The sequence below is a fragment of the Cucurbita pepo genome, chromosome LG06, assembly GCF_002806865.2.
Source record: "Cucurbita pepo subsp. pepo cultivar mu-cu-16 chromosome LG06, ASM280686v2, whole genome shotgun sequence".
Classification (NCBI taxonomy): domain Eukaryota; kingdom Viridiplantae; phylum Streptophyta; class Magnoliopsida; order Cucurbitales; family Cucurbitaceae; genus Cucurbita; species Cucurbita pepo.
Genome location: NC_036643.1, coordinates 1,520,100 through 1,543,128, shown reverse-complemented (window position 1 = coordinate 1,543,128; position 23,029 = coordinate 1,520,100). Strand labels below are relative to the sequence as shown.

Genomic DNA, 23,029 nt, shown 5'->3' with positions numbered 1-23,029 from the left:
TTAATAACAATGATGAACAAAATTAGAATAAATAATATTAAATAATTAATTATTTATAGCAATATCTTTAACGATATTCTCCATTTATGAATAAAATGCAATAAAATACACAACTTTTATTAATGTTTTTGACACTCAAATCTGACTGGCACATAATGGGGAAGAAGAGCCATAAATAGGGCTTAATAAATTTCCCTATGGGCGGCGAAGTGAAGGAATAGCTGTGAAGTAAATGTTGTGCATTAAGGGCCAAACATGTCTCTTCAGAGACGTGTGACTTTCAACACTCTGCTACCACCCAACTTCTTCAATGCCGCTTTAAATTTCTCTTGCTTTCTCCCTTTTATTCTGTTTCTTTATAATGCTTAGCGAAGACCAAATCCTTTTATTCCCAGTTAGCTTCTCAGATACAACGACAGATTTGTTCATGGCGAAAACGGCGTCGTGTAGCGATATATGCAAGTCGTTTTTGCTTCTTCTGGTTTTGTCTGTTCCGGCATCGACGGTGGCCTTGTCGTTCGGGTTTTACGCTGCCACGTGTCCTGCGGCGGAGTTTATGGTCCGGAATATCGTTAGATCGGCTTCCTCCGTTGACCCCTCCGTTCCCGGCAAGCTCCTCCGACTTCTCTTCCATGACTGTTTTGTTGAGGTCAGTAACCTGGTTTAGTCTTCTTTTTGTAAAACGACGCCGCATTAGTCTTGATTTAATTTTAACCTTGGAAGCCGAACTTGTCAACTGGCCTATTAGCTCAGTTGGTTAGAGCGTCGTGCTAATAACGCGAAGGTCGCAGGTTCGAAACCTGCATGGGCCATTTTTTTTTTCTTTTTGTTTTAATTTTATATTGAACTGCTGTAAAATCTCAAAATTTCCAGGGCTGTGACGCATCTGTGTTGCTGCAAGGAAATGGAACGGAAAGAACTGACCCTGGAAACAAGTCTCTTGGAGGCTTTGAAGTTATTGATTCAGCTAAGAGAAATCTTGAATTTTTCTGTCCCCAAACTGTCTCCTGTGCCGACATTGTCGTTTTGGCCGCCAGAGATGCCGTTGAATTCGTGAGTTTTTCGTCCATTTATCTCTAAAATTTAAATTTTAAATTTTAAATTTTGTATTTATATAATATTTAAACTTTAAAAATGACAGGTTTTTTTATTTTAAAAATTGTATTAAATACATTAGAAGTTATTTGATTAATTAGATAAAAACTTAATTATTATTATTATTTTTTGTTAAGACTCCAAATCTTTAATTTTATATTTAGGAAAACCATGAATTTTATATAATTTGAAAGTTTAAAAGGAAAAGGATTTTTTTTTTACTTAAAAGGCTTAGTTTTTTTTTTTTTTTTTTTTTCTTTTTTTTTTCTTTTTTTTTAAATATGGGTAGGGAGTGGATAAGAAAAATATTGTAATTTTTAAAAAATAAAATAAAAAACAAAATGGTTGGCCAAACTAACAATAATCTCGTTTGAAAAGCACGTCCAAAACACTTGTCTTTCTCAATCGCTCATCTCTTATCCAATGCACAGACAGGCGGGCCCTTCGTCCAAGTCCCGACCGGCCGGAGAGACGGAAAAATATCGGCGGCGTCAAACGTCCGACCAAACATTGTCGACACAAGCTTTTCAGTCGACCAAATGATGTCTCTCTTCTCATCAAAAGGTCTGTCGGCGGACGATCTTGTCGTCCTTTCTGGGGCCCACACCATCGGATCGGCCCACTGCAGCGCCTTCAGTGACCGCTTCAGAAGAGATTCAAACGGCCGAATGAGCCTCGTCGACGCCTCTCTGGACGGCTCATATGCCAACGATCTTATGCGGCGGTGCTCCGCCGGCGCCGCCTCCGCCGTCACCGTCGAAAACGATCCGGAGACGGCGGCTGTCTTCGACAATCAGTACTACAGAAACATTCTGTCGCACAAAGGCCTGTTTCAGTCGGATTCTGTTCTGATTAGCGACGGCCGGACCAGGGCCCGGGTGGAGAGCTTTGCAGAGGATCAGATTGGGTTCTTTGAAAGCTGGGCTCAGTCGTTCTTGAAACTCAGTAGTATTGGAGTTAAAAGTGGGGACGAAGGGGAAATTAGAATGTCTTGTTCTTCTAATAATGTTTGAAATTTGGTGGGGAAAAAAAAATGTATAAATATTTGGCTCTTTGAAAATGTTTAATTTTTCTTCTTCCTATTAATTATAATTTGGGCTTGCATTAAATGGGCCTACATTTGGGCTTGCATTGTAGGCCTAGTCAGCACAATAACGAGCCTCCTAAAAAAATGTTAGATTTACCATTTTCACAAATTTTAATTAAATATATCTGTTATATATATATATATACATACATATATATAATTATATTTGTTAAAAATAATAATTAAAATTAAAAAAAACTTGATTTTCAAGTTGCTGACGTGTTTCTTCAAGTGTTTTAAATGAAAAATAAAATTTGAACTCCACACGTTTGCGCAATAAAATTCTCAGCTGAAGCAACAAAGAAAGAGAGGACAGTCTCTATTTTTAAATAATTATTTTTTAATTGTATTTTTCCAAAATAATCTCAACAATATTTTTTAAATCAAATTTTTTTTTTTTTTTTTTGGTAAAAAAAAAAAACAATTTATTCTTTCTTATTCTTAATGTATACAATTTGGAGGATATAAGTGTAATTTTATTATTATTTTAAATTTAAAATAAATAAAAAAGAAAAAGGGGAATTTTCTTATGGGTACAATGTCGTGTGAGAAACTTCCAAGCAATGGGGAAGGAAAAATAAAAAGAGTGTGGAAATTAAACTAAAAGGCTAAAAAGAAAAGGAAAAAGAGTGGTTAGCTTTCACAAACAATAAAGAAAATAGCTATAAATAAATAAAGCTGTAAGCTGCCATGACAATGACTCTTTGGTCCTCAAAGAGTCTTAACCGCTTGGAAGAATAAATTTTGAGGTTTTTTTTTTCTCTTAATTTTAATTTATTTTTCTATTTGTCGTACTTTCCTGGTCCAATAATTGGTCGTGTCACTGCAATTGTCCCACAAATTATGATAAAATTAGGAGGAAAATACTACGTTTTTTTAAGGCATGTTTAATTAATATATTTTTTTAATAATTGAACTAAAAATAAATAAATAAATAAATAAATATATATATATATATATTCTTGTCTAATAAGATATTATATTTTTAATTTGTATAATTATCCGTAGTGTAGAATTTGAAGAGGAAAAGAAAAGGCATGGTGCGTTCATATGTCGAATCGAGTTTGATGTGTAAACAACTATACGCAATTAGTTGGGTTTTTCAAAAAAGTCATGAGATTTTCGTTCACATCAGAGACACGAAAAGGAAAGGAACAATTTCCAATAAATAAATAAATAAATAATTATATTTCTTGATTAAAGAAAACGAAACCCATTAATTGTGGAGAAATGAATGGGTGGAATTAAGCCAACCTCTCACGTTTGTGTGTTTCCTTTCACTGGCCACTTCAAAGTGCAGAATTGACCCACTAAGACCCATTAATCTTTTTTTTTTTTTTAATTTAAAATTCTCAATTAGGTCATTTTTTTTGGGTTAAAATTAAAAAAAATTAAATTTATTAATAAATTGGTCGGGTTTTGAAGAGAAATTATCCGTCTACAGTGGAATTAATTAAAATAATTCAAAAAAATTATGAAGAATTACTGAAAATAGATTCGGTTATTTATTTATTATTTATTTATTTTATTTTTTACTGGGGGGAGATGGGGAGGGCCCATAGAACCACTGAGTTGATACTTATCGGGAATAAGCATTTGAATTTTGGGTCCTTTTCAGCTTCTCTTCTACGCACTCTTGATTGGGACATTGTTTTGTTTCTCACAACATTTATGAACCTTATTCACTCAACATGGAAATATAATTGGATTTCCACTTTCTAATACTTTTTCCACTAAATATCATATTTTCCCTAATTATTTTGAGTATTTTGTGGATAAAATTTATATAAAATACTTTGAGCTATACAAGGTTTTGTTATGCATCACGGATCTCCATAATAGTATGATATTGTCCACTTTGAGCTTAAGCTCTCAGGAGCCCTCGAACAAAAAACACCATTTGTTCGACATGGTTAAGTTTAGGGCATGGCTCTGATACCATGTTAGGAATCACGGATCTCTGTAATAATATGATATTGTCCACTTTAAACATAAACTCTCGTAGCAGTGCTTTAGGCTTCCCTACAAGGCCTGATACTAGTGAAAATAGTATTTCTCACTTATAAACCCACGATTTTTCACTAAATTAACCAATGTGAAATCCACCCTCAATAATCTTCAACAGAATTTTAATTAAATTAAAAATATTTAATAAAGGAATTGAATCTCCTTGAAAATTATGCGATATCCATTTCTTACCATATTTTTGTTCAATACTTTCTAAAATGTTCGGATAATTCTCTTTAACACGTGTCCATGTGTTTATAAAAAGAAGAATTTAAAACGACCAGTTAAGTAAAAATTATTCTTTTTAAAATTTTTAATTATGTGGGTAACATATTAATTAATTAACAATTATATTATATTATATATACATGTGTACGTATGTACGTATGACAAGTGTCCATGGTATTCTAATGGAGCGTTGTCTCTGTCGAGTAGATACTATATATTTTTTCCTGAAAAGTTTTAAGGAAATCTGATGTAAAACATACACTAATGGAATTAAAGGTAGCGAGCGAGAAAAATAAATAAATAAATAAATTTAATTATTAGAAATGGACTACACATGTTGAGTTGGGAAAGGATCGATTTCACTTTTGGTTTTGTATTGTTTTTTTTTTTATATTAGAAGAAAACAAAATAAATAAATCAATATTATTTTATTTCATTAAAAATCTTTAATTTCGGTGATCTAAATCGAGTGGCTATCTTGGCTTTTCATTTGGATTGATAATCATTATAGTTCCATATAATTAAAGTTCTAATTCTAAATAATTTAAGGTATTTAGATAAAATATTTATTACCCTTTAAAAAGTTTTAGAATTATTTATCATAAATTATACAAAAGTAATAATCATTGGTCTTTTTCCACTTTTTACTTCGTCATTTTTCATATTTAGTCCTAAAATTACTTATCATTTTTTTTTGTCTTATTATGAATTATCTAACAGAGAATAAATTTATCTGAAAATTTCGTACGTTAATTTTTATTTTTTTTTAACAGAATATTCAACACGCAACCTACTAAATATAAATTCACCATCAATTAAATTTTTGCCAAATAAATAAAATCGATACAATAAATATAAGAAGGTCAAATTCAAGAACGGAAGAATTTGTTTTATTCCATGTTTCGAGTAATCCAGTCTAGAGCATAAACATTATCTTAATATACATTCTATAAGAGTCAGTTTTGTAACCGTTATTTTTTATTTCTTAAATTATTTAATTTTCTCTATTTTCTTTCATTTTTTTTAGTTATTTCTTTGTTTTCATTGCTACTTTTTTTAATATAAATTTTTTAAAAAAAATTCAACTATTTAAGCTCATTATCTTTATAACTATTTTAACTTTTTTATTATAGATTTTTTATCCATGGGTTGTAATTATTAAAATTTATTATCAAATTAAATTAATTTTTAATTAAAATAATATTACTTAATAAAAATTTTAGTCAACAATATTTAATTGTTTTAAATTAAATCGGGTTAAAAATATTTTATTTATATAAAATTGTGATAATATTTTTAATGCAATACTAAATACCGTGATTGTCAAATAATTTTTTCTAGGTATCATAAACAACACGGGAGAGTTTGACCATTTTTTGAAAATATTTCTTCACATAAATGAACTAGCGGGTCAATGAATCGATTTATTTTCATATGTACAATCATATGGAGTAAAAAATAATAAGAAAGATAAGATTAACAACATTAATATAAAAAAAATTTAAAAGACTAAAGATGTCATACTTCTATTTTGTAGGTAAGATGTTTAAATCGGGACCTCGCATGATTAATTAAAAATATAATACAAATAAAATAATGAGAAGTTTTTAAATACTAAACAAACATTAAAATTAAATACTAATTTATTTGTTATTATTTTTTTAGGAAAAAAACAGCGTTTGTATTTACGGCTTCCGTAATCAATGAATATGACTACTTTCTTTGGTCTAATTTGGTCAAGTGGGAGTGGTGGGTCCCACCTTCCATTCCAACAAAATTTTATTCAACCGTTCAAATTAGCTGGCCACAACATTATGAGTGTAATCCCAAATTAAGACCCAAATTATTTAATTATATATTTTTTATTTATCTTTTACAAAAGTTCTGATAAAATAATATCTTCTTTGATTTTAGATCCAATAAATTCTAAACTCTCAATAATTTCAAATTAATATCACCACCTTCCAACACTAACTTATTAATAATAATAATAATAATTATTATTATTTATAAGCCTTACTTTTCTCTTAATTATATATAAATTAAAAGTTTAACAAATAAATAAATGATATGAAATTAATTATGATCATAGGTTTAAAAATGTAAAATCTAATATTAAATGTTTTAAATAATTTTACAATAGAATATAGATGATATAGGCGGTGCCAATTTTTTATGAATTAAAGAGTGCCTAAAAGAAAGGTCAGATTAGTTAATGAAAATGTAATTAAGTTGATGGAGGGCACATAATTTTGGTGGTTGCATGGGCTAATCACTCCTTTTCATTGCTTTGAATGACTGAAATGACTATAATACCCTCTTCATTCCACGTGTTCGTTTTGTATTGGATATCTCTAAACGGAAGTCCACGATAAGGTACAGGGGAGGACAGAGTTGAGCAATAAACGTGTGACGTAAATCCATTTGAAAATCCACAATTGTACTGTGGAGTGGTGCTTATCGTCTTGATATAAAAAGGGCTTAAGCGTCCTTCCACATCCGCCATATCAACAAATAAAAGAATCTCAATTTCTCAGTAGAGAGCTCTCGAAGCTCTCAATCCTCATCCATGGCGCCTCTTTCTTCAATGCTTTTCTTTGCCTTTTGTTTCCTTTTCTTTCACTCTTCCGCCGGGAAAGTCTCGCCGGGCGCCCACCGCCTCACCGTCGAACTCGCCGACCTTCTGCCGTCCGCCACTTGCAACCGCCGCTCCGTTCAAGGTCTCTCTCTGTTTCTCTAATTTCCTTTCGCTAGAATTTTCCGGCGTTATTAATTAAATTAAGATATATATTTTTTCTTAATTGGATTATAAAATTTTATTTCGGTGAAATTAAATTTTATATAAGCACGAACCAACATTAATTTCGCTGTCAACTATATCATTACGTGTCCTAAACATAGGGAGGGCTGTTTCTTTCAACCTTAAATGTCTTGTTTTATTGTTCGCCGATTTTTCTTATTCACCTTTTTAATTATAGATACGGGAAAATTAAAAGATTCCAAATTTTAATAATTTCACAAAAANTTTTCTCCGTTGAAATTGAAGAAAATTGTATGGGTGGGGTTGTTGGTTTGTGGCTTAAAAGTAAAAAGGGGAAATTATTTATTTATTTTTAATTAAAAGAAAAAATCAAGAAAAGGGTCCAAATTTGTGATAAAGAAGTGACCGATCGAATTATTAACATGTTATTAAAAATACGACAAAAAAAAAAATAATAATTAGAGAAATTTGTTTCCTTTTTCATAAGGGAATTGCTTTTTTTTCTTTTTCTTTTTTTAATGTTTTTAAAATTCTACTTACCTGCTAATAATTATAATGTAATTCGAGAAAAGAATGTATATTTTTTTAATTAAGGAGAAAATCTTTCTAGAAATCTGGCTAAATATTTTTAATGTTCTTAAATCACGGAAATAAATAATTAAAAACTGAAATGAAAACTGGTATTAGATGAGCTTGAGTTAGACGTCATCGTTTTGAAACAAGTCAATGAATGATGGGGATAGAATCATTATTTTAATAAATAAAAATTATTATATTTATAATTAATTAGAATTGGGAAATTAATTCTTACGCAGAGAGTCAAAAGTAGGAAAAGACAAATAAGTACACCGTCAGTGAGTACAAATATTCCGCAACCCCATACGGCTGTGATGTAAAATGTAATTAAAGCGCCAGCTGAGGCCGCCGCTATAATTGCGAAACTATCAATTACTCCATGTGGGCCTCCAAGAGGCCCATTAATGAACAGCCCATTGGAAGCCCAAAACTGTAAAACCATATTTTACATTTTTCTTCATTATTTATTTTTTAAAACAAGAAAATGTCATTTATGGGCCCAGCCCAAGATTCAGGTCGGAGAACGCAGTCATCACTGGAAGTGATTCACCGGCACGGGCCATGCGGCGGCGGAGAATCGAAAGCACCGACGGCCGCCGAATTATTCGTTCAAGATCAGGGTCGAGTGGATTTCATCCACTCGAAATTCTCAGGGGACTTCAAATCCGTCGATCGTTTACGGCCGTCGAAGGCCACGAAAATCCCGGCGAAGTCCGGCGCCACCATCGGGTCCGGGAATTACATAGTGAACGTGGCTCTGGGGACGCCGAAGAAGTACTTGTCGCTTATATTTGACACCGGCAGCGATCTGACGTGGACTCAGTGCGAGCCGTGTGCCAGATATTGCTACAGCCAGAAGGACCCTGTTTTCGCCCCTTCCCAATCCACCACTTATTCCAACATCACTTGTTCTTCGCCTATCTGCTCTCAGCTTGAATCGGGCACAGGTAATTTCACTTTAATTACTCATTTACAATAAATTTCATGTTGAATTTCAAGTTGAATTTCATGTTGTGTAAATATGCAGGGAACCAACCTGGTTGCTCCACCGCGAAATCCTGCATTTACGGAATACAATACGGCGATCAATCTTTCTCCGTCGGATATTTCGCCAAAGAAACCTTAACCTTAACGCCCACCGATGTTATCAGCAATTTCCTCTTCGGTTGCGGCCAAAACAACCGTGGACTCTTCGGCAGCGCCGCTGGTCTTATCGGCCTTGGCCAGGACAAAATCTCCATCGTCAAACAGACCGCCCAAAAGTACGGTCAGATCTTCTCCTACTGCCTCCCTAAAACCTCAAGTTCCACCGGCTACCTTGCCTTCGGCGGCAGTGGCGGTGGCGGCGGTGCTCTGAAATACACGCCGATCACAAAAGCACACGGCGTCGCGAATTTCTATGGCGTCGACATCGTCGGTATGAAGGTCGGAGGAATTCAGATCCCGATCTCGGCGTCGGTCTTCTCGACCTCCGGCGCGATCATCGATTCCGGCACGGTGATTACGCGGCTGCCGCCAGATGCGTACAGCGCCTTGAAATCGGCGTTTCAGAAAGGAATGACGAAGTATCCGAAGGCGCCGGAGCTTTCGATTCTGGACACGTGTTACGATCTGAGCAAATACACCTCTGTAGAGATCCCGAAAGTGGATTTTCTTTTCAAAGGAGGAACGGTACTCGAACTGGACGGCACCGGAATCTTGTACGGAGCATCGACGACTCAGGTCTGTTTAGCATTCGCCGGAAATATGGATCCGAGCACCGTCGCCATTATTGGGAACGTGCAGCAGAAGACTCTGCAGGTAGTTTACGATGTCGGTGGAGGGAAGATTGGGTTTGGTTATAATGGTTGTTAAGACAGTTCGCTGTGGGGCTAATGATTGTGAAAAAGAAAGAAAAATTATTCAAAATAAGGGTTTGAAAACTAATGAAAATTGGATCACTCATGAATTGTGTGAAAACAAATTTAAAAGAAAAAAAAAAAAAAGAGGCTTAAAAGAAGTTTGCAAATGTTTAAGGTTTAAAGGCCTTTTGTTTGTTGTTTCATATATTGTTGTAATTGTAATTTGTAACCTTTCCCACTTAGTGTTCCCTTTTTTTTTTTCTTTTTATTGCAATAAAAAATGATAAAAACTTGGTTCGACGGGTTTTAAAATCGTGGTACTGACACCAATACGTAACAGGTTAAAATTGATAATATCTATTAGCAGTTGGTTTGAGTTGTTACAGATAGTATCAGCACTAGACATCGAGTAGTGTGCCTGCAAGGTCGTTGGGCCCCCAAGAGAGGTAGATTGTGAGATCCCATGTCGGTTGCAAAATGGAACCAAATAATCTTTACTCTAAAATTTGCAAAATGGAACCAAATAATCTTTACTCTAAAATTTGCAAAATGGAACCAAATAATCTTTACTCTAAAATTTGCAAAATGGAACCAAATAATCTTTACTCTAAAATTTGCAAAATGGAACCAAATAATCTTTACTCTAAAATTTGCAAAATGGAACCAAATAATCTTTACTCTAAAATTTGCAAAATGGAACCAAATAATCTTTACTCTAAAATTTGCAAAATGGAACCAAATAATCTTTACTCTAAAATTTGCAAAATGGAACCAAATAATCTTTACTCTAAAATTTGCAAAATGGAACCAAATAATCTTTACTCTAAAATTTGCAAAATGGAACCAAATAATCTTTACTCTAAAATTTGCAAAATGGAACCAAATAATCTTTACTCTAAAATTTGCAAAATGGAACCAAATAATCTTTACAAAAGTGTAGAAACCTCTAAAATAGACACTTTTTAAAATTGTGAAATTGACGTCGATAAGTATATGGCCAGTAGGCTTGGGCTATATATTTTTACTATAAGATTGTTCTATNAAAAAAAAAAAAAAAAAAAAAAAAAAAAAAAAAAAAAACATTGAAGTTTTTAGTTGTAAATTGAGGCCCAAATCCAATGCTATAAGATGGCAGCCTGAAGAAAACAGGGGATTAAAGTAGTTATCTCAATTAATTAAAATGCAAGTTAACTATTAATATCTTATTTTCTTTTTATAATAAATAATCATTAATCTCTATGTTGACTAAATAACGTTATCTACTTAGTTATATTTACAACCATATTTTTGAAAAATATAAACCTAAAAAATGATTTAAGCTTTTTGATAGAATATTTTTTTCTCACAACATTAATAAAAATACTCATCAATTTTACAAAATTTATAAACTTTTAAAATTTAAATAATACCTTAAACTTAATATATATATATTTATTTATTTATTTATTTATTGCAAGTTTGGGGAGGATGGTTCATAGTTAACATTTTAAAATATTAAAAAAATAAATTTAAACTTTCAAAAGTTTCATTAATACCATTATCTTTATTGTAATATATGGACGAAAAATACTCATAACATTGATACTTCCAAAATTTTAAATAAAAAATAATTAAAAAGTCTAAGATGATCTATGAAGTATAGACGATTTTCATCCATATGTTAACAACAATTTTTTTTAAAAATTCTTTTTTGTAAAGTTGAGTATTAATGCTAATTTTAAAAATTTATGAGTATTTTTAAAGAATAATATTAATCGTAAAATAAAGAAAAGTAAAGGGTGTGTTGTAAAGCCGATGTGATTTTTCTCGGAATTTAGACCATTAAATTGATAGGTTAAATTAATATGTTTGTCCAATTCAAAATAATAATTTTCTTTTTGTTTTCATTTATTTTTTTAATTTAGAAATTAGGCAAGAGCTATTAAAAATCACATTTTATTTCCATCATAAAATAAATAAATAAATAAATACAGGAAAATCGGGGATAAAAGGCAAAGGATATTTAAAAAAGAAAAAAAGAAAAAAGAAAAAAGGAAGGAAGGCAGAATCCCGTATTTTGCTTGAAGCCAATGCTTCCTTCCTTTCCCTTTTGCTTTTCCCCCTCATAACAAACTCCATTGCAGCGATTTGTATTGAAACAGAATGATTACCATTCCTCAGAACCATCAGAGAAAATTCCCCGACGCCGAAGATTGGATCTCCGAGTCCATCAACGGTGGATCCTTACGCCACGTCGACCTGCAAACTGGAACCAACGGCTGGGCTTCGCCTCCCGGCGATCTTTTCTCCATCCGCTCCAAAAACTACTTCACGAAACGGCAAAAATCGCCTGCCGGCGATTATTTGCTTTTCCCTGCCGGAATGGACTGGCTGAAATCAACTTCCAAACTGGAAAACGTTTTGGCGCGTGAAGACAATCGCGTGTCTTTATCTCTCCTTAGAGCACAAGCCGAAGGAAAATCGCTGAAGAGCTTCATTTTCGCCGTGAATCTTCAAATCCCAAGCAATATTGACCAATACAGCGCCGTGTTCTATTTCGCCACCGAAGATCCGATCCCGGCTGGTTCGCTTCTCCACCGGTTCATCCACGAGGACGATACCTTCAGAAACGAGCGGTTCAAGATCGTGAACCGGATCGTAAATGGACCGTGGATTGTGAAGAAAACCGTCGGAAATTACAGCGCCTGTTTGCTCGGAAAGGCGTTAGCTTGCAGTTATCACAAAGGTACGAATTACTTTGAGATCGATGTCGATATCGGGAGCTCTGCGTTGGCATGCGCGATTCTGCGATTGACATTGCTTTACGTTAATTCCGTAACGATCGACATGGGATTTCTGGTCGAGGCAGTTACGGAGGATGAGTTGCCGGAGAGATTAATCGGCGCCGTTAGGGTTTCTCAGATCGAGATGGAAGCGGCGGCGGTGGTAGAATCGGTTACTGGACCGCCGCGTCCGTTAGAGAACGGTAAGGTGGATCAACTGCTGAAGTCGAGCAACGACGATTCTGAAGAAAAAATTTGTGATACAATAAATGAAATTCTTCGGATTGAAGATTCTGCAAACGTAATAAAAGCATGAATTCTGCAACAGAACAAAACAAAACATCGGATTCTCGAAGTTTCGAAGTTTTTCCTTTTTTTTTTTTAAATTAACAAAAATTTAATATTGAGTTTTTTAGTGGCAAATGCATTGCTCGCTATTAGATTTCGATGGAAATGGTTTTTGTTAGCATTACATATATATATAGAGAGAGAGAGAGAGAGAGAGACAGAGATTAAGTGGAGTCTCAATCTAATCTACAATTTTCTTTTTCTGGTTTCAATTTAACATCCCTTTCATAATTTCCATATTTTCAAGTATTTCTTGTTCTTCCTTTTAACCATATTTTCAAGTGATCTTCCACAATTGATTGAGCTCTTTGTTGTTCTCTTCAACAATTCTATATCTTGGTTTGCTAGCTCCTCTATTTGGATCTATTTGATATTTGATTTATGAATGAACCATTGTGATTAAATATAATTAATTCTTCCCCTCAAATGGTTCGGTATGTTTAAATTTTTTTTCCAACTAACTCTCGTACAATCATATGGTATTATCCACCTTAAGCATAAACTCTCGTTTTGTTAGTTTCCTAACAAAAAACCTCATATCAATGGAGATGTATTCCTTACTTATAAATCTATGATCAACCCCTTAATTAGTCCACGTACTCCTCGGTTAATTAGTTCATATGGGACTCCGCTCCAAGCATTCATACCCACACAGCCCCTAATATTTAAAATCAACTGGCCAGCTAAGTAACAAAATTTGCAATAACAATAAGGTACAAACTTCCTGATATATGTGTAATGGATCAACACATTCAAATTTTAAACAAACTTCTTCCTGAGATACGACTCGACGACTAGCTTAGCCAATCTTACGAGTCAGATGATTGTGGAAATTAAGAAATGATCATAAGAAGACATTTAAAATAAAGAAATGCAAAGAAGCCACCGTTGATACGCTACTGAAAGGAAACTAGTATGGATTATGCGAGGCATAACAAGTAGATTAGTGTTCATTTTCTTACCACCCCCAGAAGATAGAGCTCTTAATCGTTGTTTCCATGCGAGCTTCAATTGAATTATTTGCAGTACTTTACTTCTTCTGTGTGTCCCTAAATCCTATATGAATACTGCTACTGACATACTATAAAGTCTACAGCAGACACTATAGTTCAACATACTGATATAAATATATCGAACAAAAAAGTGATAGAGAAATAGGAACAGGTATTCATTTATTAACAAAGAAACATACCCATGGAAGTAGTCACATATTTGCTATCTCCATTAGTACGAAACTTTTTGGGAAAACTAAGAACTTATGCTCAAAGTGGACAATATCATACCATTGTGGAGGTCGTGGTTCCTAACATGATATCAAAGTCATGCCCTTAACTTAGTCATGCCAATAGAATCCTCAATTGTCGAAAACAAGTGTCGAACAAATAGGAGTCGAGCCTTGATTAAGGGGAGGTTGTTTGAAAACTCCAGAGAAGAAGGCTCTAAGGGGAGGCTCTATAATATACTTTGTTCTTGATGATTATTGAGAGAAGTAGTCCCACCTTGGCTAATTAAGGAGAAGATCATGAGTTTATAAGTAAGGAATACTATATCCATTGGTACGAGACATTTTGGAAAAACCAAAAGTAAGACCATGAGAACTTACGCTCAAAATGGACACTATCATACTATTGTAGAGGTCGGAGTTCCTAACATTACTTATCATAAAACTTTTGAGAAATGAGATCTAAAAGCTTTGTGCCAACCTTGTGCATCTTGGGTTTGAATAAGAATGTACATGTGCAAGTGAGAACGTAAAAAGTGCGTCAATATGCTTTGTTCATTACAATCCAGCTTCGATTTTAGAACTCCCTCGACATTGAATAGTTAAGTATAACCATTCATTGAATACAGCAATCTTTGTTGACGTTTATGAGTTTCTAACATTGCTCCTACTGATGTACACTATTCACTATTAGTTTACTGTATAGCATTGGCTACTGGAAATTAACGTTTAGTGTATCTCTACGAAGCATGGCGGAAAGCTACAGAACCAGCTATAACAAGACCGATCGATTAGATCAAAGAAACAGAGGAGGCAACCTATTTCGACCGACATTGAAGAAAAGATCTGCTGTGTATCATTCTCAACTGTTAGGTACAGTAACCAGTAATAGAAATGGTATCAAACACGTTTTTCTGTTAGCATTGCAGCTATGAGCTTCGTAAATAATCAAGAAATTAGGGTTCCACTAACCTTCTTGTCTTCCGCTAAGTAAATCAAACTGTTCTTTAATGTGCTTTCCGCCTTTGAGGCCTGTTGTCCGTCGCTAATCTGTAAATCCAGTAGACCTGAGACAAAACTTCGAGATCAAATGATGAATTTCGCACTTGAAGCGGCTGTGTGATAGAATGAAAACGCGAAGGCTGGTGTTGAAATTGAAGTACCAGTGCGAGAACATGTGCGGCAATTAGAATAACAACGATAAAAGGCACGGCATCGAGAATCCACGGCCTTGAATCAACCTGTTGCTGGTTCGCCATTGCAGATAGAAATCGATCGCGACTACGATACCCCTGGCTTGCAAACACTTCGATTTGTTATGTCGGACTAGAAAGTAAAGCTAGTGAGAAATGAAACTTGAGCAATGATGAACTGACCAGGTGAAGAAGAAGCAAGGTAATGGATCGTCGTTAATGGAGTCCGATCCGACCGCGCAAGAGCCACATGTCTACACGAGACTCCACCGCCGAAGAAGCTCCATAGAAATCATGGATTAGGACGCTCTCGCATGGCCCAATCAAAACGAGAATTCGGCCCGATTTCACAGTCCCATGACCCATTTACCGCTAACATTAATTTATTATAAATGCAATTAACTAAATTTAAATATCCATTTTGACAAATATATAATTAATTAACGAAAATATTCAACTTAGAGATTTAGAAAGAAATTAAAGCTACGCGGGCAATGTGCAATTAACTATGGCTATGGTGACGTGTACTTGAGGTGCCAGCATGATAATGCTGTCCCTATTGTTTCATGCTTCCAAGTAATCACTTGCAATTCAATTAAGCAATCTAATCACAATTAATTAAAGGTGAAATGGTTAATTAATTTGATTACTAATTTCACCTAGTTATCTGTTTGACTTAATTATCTTATAATTAATCAGATTTTAATGAGCTTTATTTGGATTTCTAAAACTTTTGATAAATATTGTCTATTTTTTAATTCTTGATATTTATAATTTTATTTTATGTTCAATAAAAGATGTCTTAATTTATATTTTTATGTTGAATACGCCACAAAATCGATAAATTAAAAGTTCATAACCTATTTAATATTTTTTTTAATTTAAAATTTTATTAGACACAAATTTAATAATTTAAAGGATATTAAACATTTTAAAAATTTTAAGAAGTAAATATACACCCTTTTTAAATTTAATTAATTATTTTACAAAATAAAAAACATGGTAAATTTTATTATTTTTTAAATATGCATATTTTTAACATTTCTTATATAGATTTATTGGATAATTTTAAATTTATATATATATATTTAATCTATAGGATTTCATTGTATCTAATAAGGCATTAATTTTATTTTATTATTATTATTATTTTTTTTTTTTTTTTATAAAAAAGTGAACACATAAAACTTAAGTAATCTATTAGAAATAACTTTTTTAAAAAAAATTACGCAATTTTAAAATTATTTTTTTAAACCAGATAATTACAAATCTCAAACAAATAAAAAAACTCGTGTGTATATACACATATATGGCCGCACGGATGTAAAAGAAAGGAAACTATACCATGTAGCTAAGGCTCACAAAAAGAGTGGTGTACCTTTTTTGTATGTGCGCCACGTATGTGTTATGGGCCCGAGAAAGAACGGGTATGCCTATTCCAACTGCTCTTCAAAATTTCTCACGGTGGCATTGACTCAGTCCTACCGTAAGCTCACCTCTTCCTGCGGCGACGCCTAATTCTTCGAGACTATTAACCCCGGCTTTCCCCCTTTTCCGGTACACCAAACAAACAGGGCTAAATTAATAAAAATATTCTTAAAATTCTTAAAATTATTTTAAATTGTTTTTAAAATTTTCAGAATTTCATTTATACATTTAAGTTTTAAAAAAACATTTGTTTGGAATAAAAATAGGTAGTATTTAATACACTTTTTTAATTATTATTAATACGTTTTAATTTTTTGAACCATTTAAAAAGGTAAAAATACTCTTAATCTTTGTAAAAGAAATTGAAAAAAGTGTTTATCGTAAATACATAGATAAAAACGTTCATAGACACATTGTAGATTACCTCCCTTTTTTATATTATTTTAAAATTTTATTAGTATTTTTGAAATATGATATTATTAATGGTAAGAATATTTTTACGGTTTTAAAAAAATTTAAAAGTATTTTGGAAGTTGTTAAAAAAGTTTAAGAAAGTTAATAAAACTTTTAAAAATTATGATGTAATTTTAAAGTATTTTATTTTTAAAATAAAGTATTAACCAACATTTTTTATTAAAAAAAACAGTCTTTATTTTATTTCATTATTACTATTTTTTCTCTCGTTTTTAGTAAAATAATACCAAAATTTAAAATATCTGCTCTTATTTATCCCCAATCTTCAAATTTCTTTTCCGAAAAAACTATATAATAATTTTTTTTAAATTTAGATTTTCCTCTTAGCTGCCCCAACAAACCAACATCCCAAAAAGTGCAACAAAATCCTCCCCTGTTTCGTTTTCTCCCTTAAACGCTTCTTCTTCTTCTTCTTCCACCAGGTATTCTTTCTCTAGAAACTTCTCTCTCTAAGACTTTCTAACTTAGTCTTCGTGTTTGTTGGTTTATGTTGTTGAATCATTTGCTATATGGTTGTAATTATTGGTCCAATTATCATCATCGCTGTCTGATGTTTTCGCCGAAACTTTTGGGTTTCACATGGCGTCCGTGTTCTCGAAAGATATAAGATCCGTGTTATTGCATAATTTTTCAGGATTATTTCTGTTTGTTGTGAAATCTGAAACCGGAGGGTTGTGGTTGTGGTTGTGGATATAATTTCAGGTTCCGGTTTGATTTCGGCGGTTCCGCGGGCATTCGAGGAACGCCTTGTTCCTTCCACTTCTGTAACCATAGCTACGAGAACTTGTTTGTTAGTTTTATTTTTTCTTTGTTCCATTTTGATCGAAGGGATTGGAGCTGGCTATGTTCAGAGCCTAGACAACATGGGCTATCTGGATTCAGTCTTGTCTTGCTCGAGCCAGATTCATGCTGCTGAGGAGGCAGCTGTTAGCGGCGGGGGACTTAGGTATTCGTAGTTTTTTGTTCGTAAATCTATCTGGTGGTTCCAAAGCCGTTTCGATTGATTAATACTTTCTTCTGTGAATTTGCGGTTTCGTTTTAATTTTGATGTCAAAAGAACAGAATCATATTAAAGTTTGGTCGTGATTTCTGAGTAATATTATTCCTTAATTGTGTAAGCGATTGTTAGAGGTATCCTCAATCGATTGTTTTTGTAATATTTCGTTGTTTATCCTTGTAAATTGCCTTTAATTTTAGATTCCTTGACGATCGCCTTCTCTGAAATCCATGCATAGTCCGTTCATCAATTCAATTTTGCGATTGACTGGCAATGATGACGTTGACTTGCTGTACCTCTGGCTCCATTTGAAGGATTAAATCTCAATTTCAGGGCTGTGGAGGTTGAAGTTTTTCTTATGGTTTTATTGTTAGTAGGGAAGTTGATTGTGCTGATATTCGATTTTGATTGTCGACGTTCTTGGATCGTGCTTTAGCTTCTCTACTTATTGAAGAGTTTTATCGTTTCCTCTTTCTGATTAATTTTCATTCGTGACTGAAGATACTCAATACTGAAAATATATTTTTTCTCAATGTCAGTCAGAATGGAAAGTTCAGCTATGGATATGCTAGCTCTCCAGGAAAGAGATCTTCGATGGAAGATTTTTACGAGACACGAATCGACGGTGTGGAAGGAGAAATAGTTGGTCTATTTGGTGTTTTCGACGGTATGTGGAGTTTCCTCTTCGACATCAATGTTTATATCTAATTTGCATTGCAGCTACAATGGTTACTGCCAAAGAATTGTGTTTCTGGTGATACGCAGCTATATTTTGATATGTTTTGGTAGTACAGTATTCAGTGGACCGATATATGGACGAGAATATTTATAAATTTTGCTTTTGATTCTTCCTCATCTTACAACAAGGTAATCCTGAGTTTTAGGATTTTATTCATTAGATTTTTCATTGTATTTTTGGATTCACATGACTTTTTCAACGCTTTCCGGGTTCTGTAAATTCTTTTGACTTGTGTTTCTGGTCCACAAGTGTTATTCATTGGTATTAATGATAGCTCAAGAACTATGCACAAGGGTTTTTGTGATATCCCACATCGGTTGGGGGGAGAATGAAGCACCCTTTATAAGGGTGTAGAAACCTCTCCCCAGTAGACGTGTTTTAAAAACCTTAAGGGAAAGCTTGAAAGAGAAAGTCTAAAGAGGATAACATTGGCTAGTGGTGGGCTTGGGCCGTTACAGTTTTCCCTGCTCCCTATTGTGGCTGCTCATGTACCTGGTAATTTCAAGGAGGAACTCTAAATATTTGAACTCTATCTCCTTTTTGTTGTTTAGGTCATGGCGGAGCACGAGCGGCGGAGTATGTTAAGCACAATCTTTTTAGTAATTTGATCAGGCATCCAAAGTTCATTTCAGATACCAAATCTGCTATAGGTACAATCTTCTTTGATTTGCTCGCCTAACTAAATTTTTCTGCTATCTCTAATCAAATGACTGTTTTTGTGCAGCCGATGCATACAACCACACAGACACGGAATTTCTGAAGTTGGAAAATAATCAAAACAAAGATGCTGGATCAACTGCTTCCACTGCCATCCTAGTTGGTGACCGTTTACTTGTTGCAAATGTTGGTGACTCTAGAGCTGTTATTTCCCGGGATGGCACTGGTAAGAACGTTCATTCATTTCTGTGTTGTTTGGCGAAGGGTTTCCCGACCCTCTCCTCATTTTAAAGTTTGGTTGATCATAGTTTGTAAAGTTATGCCATTAAGTTTTGTGACTCGATGTTTCTTATAATTCATATTTTGGTAGTCTCGTTCGGTTCATGGAACTTCCTCTTTAAGTAACTGGTCGAATTTTTTATTCTATGGAACGTTGGAACGAATTTGGCGTTGGTGATAATTAGCTATAGAAAAGAATTCTTGCATTGCAGTTTTAGTATAGATGCAAAACCAGATCTGATTGCTTCAATAATACTTTTACTTGCGAATTAGAGGCTACCCTTGTTCTTTCTGAGTAATACGGGGAATGGAACATGAACGCGTTTTTAAATTTTGATAGAGGAAAGCACGGTCTTCTCTCTCGGTGGGAGTGTTTCTAAAAGAATTCTTCTTGCTTATAATATATCATATATTTATAGTTTCTGCCATTTCTGATATAGAACTATATGACAGTTATTATCTCCATGCGAGTTGAGGACTTGTTGAACTTGAATGATTAAATGCTCACGACTCTTTTCCCTCATTTTCGATTATTTTACCGTATATCTTTTATTTCATATAGCCATTGCTGTCTCTCGAGATCATAAGCCTGACCAAACTGATGAGCGACGACGAATCGAGGATGCAGGAGGATTTGTGATGTGGGCTGGTGAGGTTATCATACCCTCTATCATAACATTTAAAGAACGATGGCCTTCACATTTTACTGACTGGATGTTACATGAACAGGAACTTGGAGAGTTGGAGGTGTTCTTGCTGTCTCACGTGCATTTGGGGATAGGTTGTTAAAGCAATATGTTGTTGCTGACCCCGAAATTCAGGTGCATTTTACGTTGTTGGCAACAACGAATACGCTATTAGAAACCATGTGTCTAAACCATTAACTTACAGGAGGAAAAGATTGATAGCTCACTCGAGATTCTTATACTTGCAAGCGATGGACTGTGGGATGTCGTCTCTAACGAGGTTTGCAAAGTCCTTTCATTTCATTTACCATCGGTTTACAACTCTCAATTTCGATGTCAAATTGCAAGTTCTATAAACATCCATAACTCATGATCTGGATAGCCAGCGCCTCATCTTAGAACTATAAAGTTTACCAAACGTTCAATACCTTCTTCAGGAAGCTGTTGCTATGACTAAACCAATTCAGGACCCAGAAGAGGCAGCAAAGAGGTTGTTACAAGAAGCATATCAGAGAGGCAGTGCCGATAACATTACTTGCGTCGTCGTCCGTTTCTTGGCGAATCAAGGAAGTTCCTCAGGGTAAGACTGATTTTCCTAGCTTTTTCGCTCTCCGATTCTGAATCGCAATGTTCGGTGGCTTATAGGAAATTCCAGTAACATTGTTGATTGTACTATAAAAAAGGATATAGACATAACGAGAAGTTGTCCGGTTTGTTCTTTAGCTTCGAGACTGGTGGTTGTAGAAATTTGCATTTCTTAATTTGTGTAGAGTCTTAATGGGAGTGTTATTGTTTGTGTTGTCTTCATCCCGTCCTTGTAGTATCATCTTTTTTCTTCTGGTCAACGGAATTTGATCCACTTAGTATTAATTTTTATTTATTAGTTATTTCATAAAATGTTAATTTGGAAAGTGTTAAAATCATTTATATAATTACCAAATTAGTATAAATGTCTATAACTCACTTTTTTTTTTCTGTATTTGGCAATTTCCGAATATTCAAAATATTCCAATCTGTTTGTTTAGAGTATTATTCCTGTCTCTCCACACTAATAAATGCCGTTTCCTTGAAAAGCAAACGCGGCTTCACGTCGCCGCACGCAGTTTTTACCGATGGTTCGGTGCACTACAGCTCGTTTTCCAACGCCAAATGAAATTCCCTAGTCTAACTTACCTGTTTTAGCTTTTCTTGCCTTCCAAGAATGTCGACATTTGCTGTCATGCCCTCGCTCAATTTTCCATTTGTCAATGCCCCCCTCCTTCATGGGCCCCACCTCCACCTCGTTCCACTTCGTGCCAATCTTGATTCTCTCATTTAGATTACCAAAAACTTTACTCTCAAAATATTTAAAAAAGAAAAAAGAAAAAAGAAAAAAAAGAAGGAATCCCCATTCTATGACCCTGTTTGCTAAATTATTGTAACGGTTTAGATCCACCGTTAGCCGATATTGTTCTCTTTGGGCTTTCGAGCAAAACGGTCTCCTAGGGGAAGGTTTCCACACCATTATAAATGGTAGTTTGTTCTCCTCCCCAACCAAACAATCCACCCCCTTCTAGGCCCATCGGCTGACATTCTTTCATTCTTCCCATCGATGTGGGACCGCCCCCAAATCCACCCCCTTTGGGGTCAGCGTCGCACATCGTTTGGTGTCTGACTCTGATACCATTTGTGACGGTCCAGGTCCACCGCTAACAAATATTATTCTCTTTGGGTTTTCCTTTTCGGGCTGTCCCTCAAGCTTTAAAACGAGTCTCTAGGGAAAATTTCCACACCACTATAAAATTGTGGTTTGTTTGGGCTTTCCCTTTCCGGTTCCACACCACTATAAAATTGTGGTTTGTTTGGGCTTTCCCTTTCAGGTTTCCCAACCAAGGTGGGACATCACAATTATGTTGGCCAAAAAATTTCGAACATTTTTTACTATTTGATTTGGCCTGCTGAATGTCAATTATCTCGAAACTTTTATTAAATTTGTAGGGTATCTATTTATTTATTAAATATAATATTATAAAAAATGAAAATCCAATAAGAAAATATTTATAAAAAAAAAAACTATTTTCTTTTTGTTCCCAGCAACTGGAGGTGGGAAAATGGACACGGTTCGTTCAGAATATATCNTCTTCCCATCGATGTGGGACCGCCCCCAAATCCACCCCCTTTGGGGTCAGCGTCGCACATCGTTTGGTGTCTGACTCTGATACCATTTGTGACGGTCCAGGTCCACCGCTAACAAATATTATTCTCTTTGGGTTTTCCTTTTCGGGCTGTCCCTCAAGCTTTAAAACGAGTCTCTAGGGAAAATTTCCACACCACTATAAAATTGTGGTTTGTTTGGGCTTTCCCTTTCCGGTTCCACACCACTATAAAATTGTGGTTTGTTTGGGCTTTCCCTTTCAGGTTTCCCAACCAAGGTGGGACATCACAATTATGTTGGCCAAAAAATTTCGAACATTTTTTACTATTTGATTTGGCCTGCTGAATGTCAATTATCTCGAAACTTTTATTAAATTTGTAGGGTATCTATTTATTTATTAAATATAATATTATAAAAAATGAAAATCCAATAAGAAAATATTTATAAAAAAAAAAACTATTTTCTTTTTGTTCCCAGCAACTGGAGGTGGGAAAATGGACACGGTTCGTTCAGAA

General features: G+C 34.2%; 5 protein-coding genes and 1 non-coding gene across 10 annotated transcripts; 5 read left to right on the top strand and 1 right to left on the bottom strand.

Moving 5' to 3' along the window:
• Positions 1–376: 376 nt before the first annotated feature.
• LOC111797430 (peroxidase 46-like) lies at positions 377–2,226 on the top strand. Its single transcript, XM_023680417.1, has 3 exons — positions 377–649; positions 874–1,053; positions 1,527–2,226. The coding sequence occupies exons 1-3, from the start codon at positions 428–430 to the stop codon at positions 2,106–2,108; spliced, it is 984 nt and encodes a 327-aa protein (XP_023536185.1). The 5' UTR covers positions 377–427; the 3' UTR covers positions 2,109–2,226.
• On the top strand, positions 739–812 carry TRNAI-AAU. Its single transcript has one exon. It is a non-coding gene; the product is annotated as a tRNA-Ile (tRNA).
• Positions 2,227–6,893: 4,667 nt separating the features above from the next.
• On the top strand, positions 6,894–9,833 carry LOC111797105 (aspartyl protease family protein At5g10770-like). Its single transcript, XM_023680006.1, has 3 exons — positions 6,894–7,137; positions 8,258–8,701; positions 8,782–9,833. Exons 1-3 carry the CDS (start codon positions 6,987–6,989, stop codon positions 9,606–9,608), a joined length of 1,422 nt encoding a protein of 473 aa, XP_023535774.1. The 5' UTR covers positions 6,894–6,986; the 3' UTR covers positions 9,609–9,833.
• Positions 9,834–11,520: 1,687 nt separating this feature from the next.
• Positions 11,521–12,979, top strand: LOC111796680 (protein ENHANCED DISEASE RESISTANCE 2-like). Its single transcript, XM_023679408.1, has one exon. The coding sequence runs from the start codon at positions 11,738–11,740 to the stop codon at positions 12,671–12,673; it is 936 nt and encodes a 311-aa protein (XP_023535176.1). The 5' UTR covers positions 11,521–11,737; the 3' UTR covers positions 12,674–12,979.
• Positions 12,513–15,450, bottom strand: LOC111796681. 3 transcript variants are annotated; one of them, XM_023679410.1, is made up of 4 exons: positions 15,304–15,449; positions 15,091–15,219; positions 14,900–14,994; positions 12,513–12,599 (listed from the first exon to the last, which is right to left on the bottom strand). In XM_023679410.1, exons 2-3 carry the CDS (start codon positions 15,184–15,186, stop codon positions 14,935–14,937), a joined length of 156 nt encoding a protein of 51 aa, XP_023535178.1. In that variant the 5' UTR covers positions 15,187–15,219; positions 15,304–15,449; the 3' UTR covers positions 12,513–12,599; positions 14,900–14,934. The 3 variants fall into 3 exon arrangements, with proteins under 3 accessions (XP_023535178.1, XP_023535179.1, XP_023535177.1); XM_023679411.1 differs by lacking the exon at positions 12,513–12,599 and adding an exon at positions 14,071–14,209 and having other exon boundaries at positions 15,304–15,450; XM_023679409.1 differs by lacking the exon at positions 12,513–12,599 and having other exon boundaries at positions 14,518–14,994.
• A 1,892-nt stretch (positions 15,451–17,342) lies between these two features.
• On the top strand, positions 17,343–21,187 carry LOC111797692 (probable protein phosphatase 2C 59). Of its 3 annotated transcripts, none has more exons than XM_023680786.1 (9): positions 17,343–17,444; positions 17,725–17,968; positions 18,559–18,686; positions 19,310–19,408; positions 19,483–19,641; positions 20,257–20,343; positions 20,424–20,515; positions 20,586–20,660; positions 20,818–21,187. In XM_023680786.1, the coding sequence occupies exons 2-9, from the start codon at positions 17,886–17,888 to the stop codon at positions 20,962–20,964; spliced, it is 870 nt and encodes a 289-aa protein (XP_023536554.1). In that variant the 5' UTR covers positions 17,343–17,444; positions 17,725–17,885; the 3' UTR covers positions 20,965–21,187. The 3 variants fall into 3 exon arrangements, with proteins under 3 accessions (XP_023536554.1, XP_023536555.1, XP_023536556.1); XM_023680787.1 differs by having other exon boundaries at positions 17,346–17,444; positions 17,851–17,968; XM_023680788.1 differs by lacking the exon at positions 17,343–17,444 and adding an exon at positions 18,220–18,362 and having other exon boundaries at positions 17,878–17,968.
• Positions 21,188–23,029: the final 1,842 nt, after the last annotated feature.